This window comes from Lampetra planeri, chromosome 26, assembly GCF_965212315.1.
Source record: "Lampetra planeri chromosome 26, kcLamPlan1.2.h2, whole genome shotgun sequence".
Classification (NCBI taxonomy): domain Eukaryota; kingdom Metazoa; phylum Chordata; class Hyperoartia; order Petromyzontiformes; family Petromyzontidae; genus Lampetra; species Lampetra planeri.
Genome location: NC_136132.1, coordinates 7,759,700 through 7,766,779, shown reverse-complemented (window position 1 = coordinate 7,766,779; position 7,080 = coordinate 7,759,700). Strand labels below are relative to the sequence as shown.

Genomic DNA, 7,080 nt, shown 5'->3' with positions numbered 1-7,080 from the left:
TTGCATAGACCACAATACCTGCAGTCATAATGCAAACAAAAAACACAACTCTGATAATGTATGCACCGTCGTTGAAGTTGATTGGTCCACACCCGAGACAGCTTTCCTTAGAGCCTAGTCTCATATGGGTTGGACCAGATGACGCCAAAAGGCGCACAACTCAAAGACAATGCACCATCAGAGTATGAGAGCTCGTGGTAAGCATTTACACCATTGGTACTTCATTTGCCAGTAAAAAGATATGATAATTGTGGTCTATGCAAACATGACTCCGCGTAAAAAAGGTGTCAGTTTAGTTGCCAGATAAATGGGTAAAAAAACAATTATCATATGTTTTACTGGCAAATGAAGTACCAATGGTGTAAATTACTCTTCCATGTCGGTCAGACGTTTCAGAAGAGGTCCCCACCCTTCATCCCACCGCACGCGACCTGCAGATTGACTTCAATGTGGTGTACCCATGTACACAGCTGTGTGGACAAAGGTTGAGATTTACGAAACCCGGAGTTGAACCGGCGACCGCCTCAGGATTTACGTGCTCACCATGACACCGTGGCAGCATCTCGCACGTCGGCCTACTTGCTGTGCTGCCCTCCGAGCACCTCCATGCCCGTTGACCGCATCTGTGTATTGTCCACCAACCCTAGCTCCAAACGGTTAGATTAAGCGGTGGCTTACGACTGCTCCCACAGTGGTCACGCAGGCCATCGAACGTGTGTCTTGTGTTTGTCTCTCGCAGATACAAAGCACGTATTGTCCCTCTCGAGCGGGAGGCATTTTAATGTTCCAGACAACTTTATTATAATAAAAAAAATAGATATACATTTTGGCACGGGACTGCCTTTCACCCTGCTATAAACACAGCACAGACGGCGCTCCATATACAAACAACGTTCTCACAGGCTTCAAAATCACTTGCACGTCAACTCCCGTCATCGTGTTTTTTGCTGAATAATCACAATTTTTATTGTATTTTTCTTTTTTTTACATTTTAACAAACAGGCGTCTACGATTTATGCTAAGCAAAGTCACAACAGCAAACATCCTGAAACGCGAAACTTACAAATGCTTTAGAAAATATTCACACTTGAAGAAGAAGAATAATGATAACAATGTCATCAGTGTCGCTTGGTCGATGCTTTATATATATATCCTCCGGCCGTGACCGCGTTACATGGGGACGATGTCGTTTCTTCTGCACAGGTTTTCAATGGTCGTGACGTCGAGGTGCGGGTGAAATCTGCGGAGGCAACGATACACGCACCGGGGTCAGCAAAGTGCCGCTCAACAGAAAGACTTTCGTCGGCGAGGGGGGTGGGTTTGGTATGTGCGGCAGTAGGCTGCGGCGTGGACACCGTGCAGGAGAAATTCGGAACGTGCGCCCCGGGGAGACAGCATCGTGCAAGCGCATCACAAAGCACGCTAACGCACGACTTGAAACAAATACATTGCGAGCGCAGAACGCGCTTATACGCGGCGTGAAACACATGCAATGCTAACAGTGTTAACTAGAGACTTGGCCACGTGATCTCTCTGCGTAATGTGGCCAGGGTAACCTGGGTGTAAGAGGGGGCACGGGGACCAGTGGTGTTATGAACCACTGGGTTAGAATTATGTCGAAAATAAAAAAAAACCGAAGCATTGTCTGCACACTCAAGTCGGCTCGTGTGCACGTGCTGGGTGGACTGACACGCCGCAGAATCGTGAGAGGCGTTACAGACATTTAGGGCTACCTTCATTCAACAGTAGATTTGACCACGACTGATGATGCAAGGGGAAACACAAGGTGACCGTTTGTGAATTCCAGCTTGACGAGTTTCTCCCGCCACGTTTAGACTTCCGGAACAGGCTGCTTTGTAAAATACAGAGAGGCCTTTGGGGCTTCTACACCGAATTCTAAGAATCCCAATTGTGCCAGCGTTGCTTCGGGACATCGTGACCATCCGGGTCGGCACTTGTGCAGCACTTGTGCAGCACTAGCGCTGCAGGTGTGGCCCTGGCTACCTTGTCCTGAAACAGCCAGATTACGTGGCGGTGCCGCTGCCGTTGCCGCCGCTGCGGCTGCTGCTGCTGCTGCATTGGCAGTGGCCCACAATGCACACGTCAAATTTCGACTTAAAGCTTTCGTGACTGCAGGGATTCATCTTCTTGGTTCTTTCGGTAAAGTCACGTAGAAGGGAAATAATAAAATAATAATAAAAACATAATAAAATAATTCTCACGACGTTTCGGCCACAACGCAAGCAGCCGGCCTCAGGTGAAGAACAGGTCTGTCGGGGAGACAGCGTCTGAATGTCTGAATGACGCTGTCTCCCCGGCAGACCTGGTCTTCACCTGAGGACGGCTGCTTGCGTTGTGGCCGAAACGTCGTGAGAATTATTTTATTATGTTTTATTTTTATTATTTTATTATTTCCCTTCTACGTGACTTTACCGAAAGAACCAAGAAAATGCACACGTAGCCAAAAAACTCAACACAGTCGTCAATAACACCGCGGCCTTAAAATGACAAAGTGCATAATAGGCGGCGTTCAGAACAATGCCCCTTCTTCGTAGCACATAGATAGGCCAGAGTTGTCAAGAGATGGGATTTGATAACGTGCTCATGTCCTTCATCTGTATGTCCACTCTACCTCTCTGGCCCTCCCGATGTGCTGCCAAGAAGCGCCATTGCCTAAAACGTCGCCTATTAAACACTCTTGATAAATCTGCAATGTTATCGGCGAAAGATGGTTTCTCCCCTATTTTTTAAATGAAGCACTTCACAAAGAGAATTGTAGGTGTCCGGCTGATTGAGCGAGTGCTGTTAGTGAACACCTATTACGGGTTGGGCTATCTCGGATGGGATGGGCAGGTCGTCGGGGATAGCAATAGCACCAGCATTGGGTCCTCAGTTTAGGCTGAGTTGACCTAGGAGAAGCCCAGGCCAGATTCGCCAACCAGTTTTAGTTAAACCCCAGATTGTTGGGCTAACAGAGCAGTGCGACCAGCCATACTGCTCTTAAATTCCGCTGCTTGATAATAAAGGGCGATCCATTTATAGTCACCCCACTGATTAATAATGATGCTCTGGACTTTCTTGTGAGCAGCTGATTGGATATTGTCAAAGCGATGGCTCCGTAATCGTAGATGTGGAGGAGTTTTAACATTTTTTTTATGAACCTAATTCGGATTCATCAGAGAGACGTAGAGACTTTGAAATGAATAAATGTTTTTTTCCCTACGCAACTTCATTCATATTATTTTAGGGAGGTTTCTTGTTCATGTTTTTGCTTGTTGCGGTTGCACCCGAGTCAAGAGCCGCATGGCTCACAGGGTTATAGCTAATAAAAGAAACTGAAACTAAAATGGATCCCCTGGTACAACGAAGACCATACCAACCGCCTAAAACCGACAGTCACATCACGGTGCCGATATATATTGCAATGCCGCAGCAGGTCACGTAACCCAATGCTGAGGCAGAGGGCACGATGTCGGGAGATACCTGCACTGAACTGTTACCGACAAAGCGTTGCCCAATACAACCGCGTCCGCTAATCTCCGCGTTTTTATTTACGCCACAGGCCCACACATCTGGTGACGTTTTCGAGTTCTCATGAATATTTGCCGGGCGCATGGCAGAGCGCGCGTGTGGCAATGCGTGCCCTAATTCGCGGGGCATTTGGGGAAGTGAGCGTTGCAAACCTGAACGTCTTCCGACTTTAGCGAGCGCCGATTGAGGCCAACGTTACATTACACCTGGCCACCTTCGTCTCCCCATTTGCTGTTGCTCATCGATTGCTGTTGCTCATAGACCACCAGGTAATCATTTAAGGCAGCGTTGACCCAGGGATAACTCAAAGCATGTTCAGATTCCAGTCACTGCGCTAGAATTCTAGCGCAGTGGGTGAACCACTCCATCTCCTCACCCCACTCCCCTTGTCACACACAAGGTACAGACAAAGATCCCCCGTGTAGCCTACACAGGCTGTTGGGGAACATGCTGGTAGTGAGCACCTATGAAGGCCACACGAGGGAGTGGTGTGGCTACCAGCACGCCTGGCCATCTTTGTCTTGACGGTGCTGATGTTTACACACCGTACCAGCTACTCACTTCAGGCTGGATTGACCTATCGGAGACCCAGGATCGGTTCAAATTATTGCCAAGAATGTTAACTGTGGTCAGGAATCGAACCCAGGTTACCGGGTTTGTAAAGCACTATGCCAAAAATCCTCCCTTGTAGCTTACAGAGGCTGGTAGGGCAAGTGCTGTTGGCAAGCACCGATAAAGGCCATACACACACTCATGAGAGCACACACAAAAGCAGAACTCACTTTCTGAAGATGGCATGGAGAGGTTTTGAGTCATTGCTGGCTTCTAATTCACCGTCTCGTTCTGAAATAGACAAATATACATTGGTCACTGTCAATGTGAAACGGTGTGTTGTGCTTACAATAACTTGCACACAAAGACAAAGATCCCCGTATAGCCGTAATAGACTGTTGGGACAAGTGCTGTTAGCAAGCACCTATGAAGGCGGGCACGGTACACGAGGGGGTGGGGTGACCAGCCCCACACCCGGACGCCCATGTCTCCCAAGTGGCGATGTTTACACACCACACCAGATGCTCATTTGAGGCTGAGTCGACCTAGGGGAGGCCCTGGACCGGTTCAGATAATCGTTACTGGTGTTTGGGCGTGAGCAGGAACTGAAGTCGAGTCGCCGGGTTTCGTAGCGCAGTGTGCTAACCGCTAGACTACCACTCCCCACGTGCACACAGACACACCCACGCAGACAAATATCCCCTTTTATATCTATAGACTGTAGGCGCAAGTGCTGTTAACTGACCACCTTTGTCTCCCCTGTGCCGACGATGACCACACTGCACCAGTGTAATAATGCCTATGGGCAGTCCAGACCTGGGTCAAGTACATCTTTCCATGTGGTGATGCATCATGAGCAGGGATCGAACCAGGGTAAACAGGGATCATAGCACGTGGTACCAACCAACTTGTCAATTCTGCAGATACCCCTACACACAATGTAATCATCGTTGTCTGGAGAAAGCCATTGTGATCGCGTGTCACAATCCAAATTCCGTAATTACCCATGTGCAAAGTGCAAAAAACACCACCTGTCATTATGTGTATAGAGTAACACAGAACCGTATTACAAAAGAGATAATTGATCTTAATGAACTCTCGGCGGGTTTAGAGAAATGCAACTCAAAGGACGAATGTCTCTTGTAGAGACACATCTATAAGTGCTCCGCAGCCCCACGAGACTTTACAGCTTTGATGAAGAGAGAAAAAAAATAAAACATTTTAGGCGACTTTCAGGTGTGCCGTCCGCAGCGCGAAATGTCACTTCGAGACTCCGCCCAAATGTTTCAAAACAACGTGAATGGATTGACGGCACAGGAGCGCTACGGTGGAGCGCGTGACTGTCCTGGTAATTCATGAAGGAACATCACCTGGACTGTCTTCGACGGCCGGGACATTGCCTCGGTGCATATCCGAGAAGCGTTTGGGGGGATTTCGGTGGCGTGCTCTCTCTCTTCCTATAACGAAGGAGCAGTCCCCGCGCACTGCGCTACGAACCCGGCACTCTGAGTTTGACTCCCGTGCCACGGCTAACGCCAATCACGTGCGATATGCAAAATTGTCCTGCCCCTCCCCCTTCATCAAACCCCAATGACCAGCATGGTCAAACAAGCTCCATTACTGGCACTGGGTTGGAAGGAATGGATCTAGCAGTGGATTTACGAAGGGATATAAATTATAATGTTTTAAATTATTATTATTATTAGAGTATTATTAATATATAAATTACATAAATTGGACCTTCCGTTTCATGGCCGATATGTTCATACTCACAAGTCGACACTGTGAGCGTCTCAAAGCAGTCGCGTCTGACATTCTGCAATTTAAGTCGTGACCAATTTCAAAAATTGCCGTTTGAGTTGCACCGTGCGTTGCGGCTAATGGTCTACCCTCGAAAACTACGTCGCCGTTTTTAAACGTCCCTTTCAGAGGGCGCAGCGCAATTTTGCTCTTCCCCGATCGTAAACAGAGGCGGCTCAGTGGCGAGTGTGCACTGGCAACTTGGGCTATTTAGCTGCGCAAAGATCTGCCGCTGAGCCGTCGTAAGCAGAGCAAACTCTGCTGGGCGAAATGCTTTTGAGCATTACTTAAGGTGCAGCACTGCAATTGCTTGCTCGTGCCGCTGCTAGCGGAAGGGTCTCCCCGCAAGAGGGTACTTTGGCCTACTCTTCCACTCTGGCCAGACACCCCGATTTACCCCACCACGCTCGATGTGCCCACCGACTTTGGTGTGGCTAGTCACACTTCTGGTTGGACACAGGTGGGAGGGGACTGAAGAAGCCTCCAGCAATGAATATGCTTTAGCCCCTTATCTACTTAGGCATGCAGTTAAACGCAGAGGGGGTAATTGTGTACGTGCGCATGTACGTATGTTAAACAATTTTTCTTGCACTGTGGTGTGGCTAGTGCCATGTTCGCCTTGCCCCCCTCCCCCCAGATTTGACGTCGGCCGCAATGCGCCACCCGTTCGCCGTTTGGGCTGAGCCAAGCTAGAGGAGTCCCAGGCCACATTCTACATTGAGAATTTCACTTGTTTGCCAAATGCGTGCCAATGACGACATTCCGGCGAAAGGGTTCACATTGAATTTTGCCAGTTCACTTGACTTCCGCCCATCACGTTGATTGACACATAGTATTGTGTAATAACAGACAATGCACAATAACATGCAAGAGCTGCAAATAACATAAACATTACAATGTCAATTAAATTGTATCTGCTTTGTACCATCTTCTTTTATTTGTGTTCCTTTAAAATGTATTCTTTGTACAGCTTTATGTAGAGTGACGTGTGCATATAATTTGCACGTTAATCTTGAATTGTAATGTTTACCAACAATACACTGAATTGATCAATTGTATCAATCGTCAGATCTGATGAGGGCAAGGGCCAGGTTCAGATATAGATGCAGTAACAGCCGCCATTTGCCACGATGACATCACCACAGTTCTCTTGCCAGGCTATGTGCACTTTGCCTCCAAGTACAGTTAATCATGTAC

General features: G+C 48.0%; 1 protein-coding gene across 1 annotated transcript in view; it reads right to left on the bottom strand.

Moving 5' to 3' along the window:
- Positions 1-776: 776 nt before the first annotated feature.
- The window catches only part of LOC144727800 (uncharacterized), a 33,072-nt gene continuing 26,768 nt past the window's right edge, over positions 777-7,080 (bottom strand). The window contains exons 4-5 of the mRNA XM_078606911.1: positions 4,314-4,374; positions 777-1,240 (exon numbers count right to left, since the gene is read on the bottom strand). Of these exons, the coding sequence (XP_078463037.1) occupies positions 1,171-1,240; positions 4,314-4,374 (131 nt within the window). The 3' untranslated portion in view covers positions 777-1,170. The remainder of the gene's footprint in view (positions 1,241-4,313; positions 4,375-7,080) is intronic.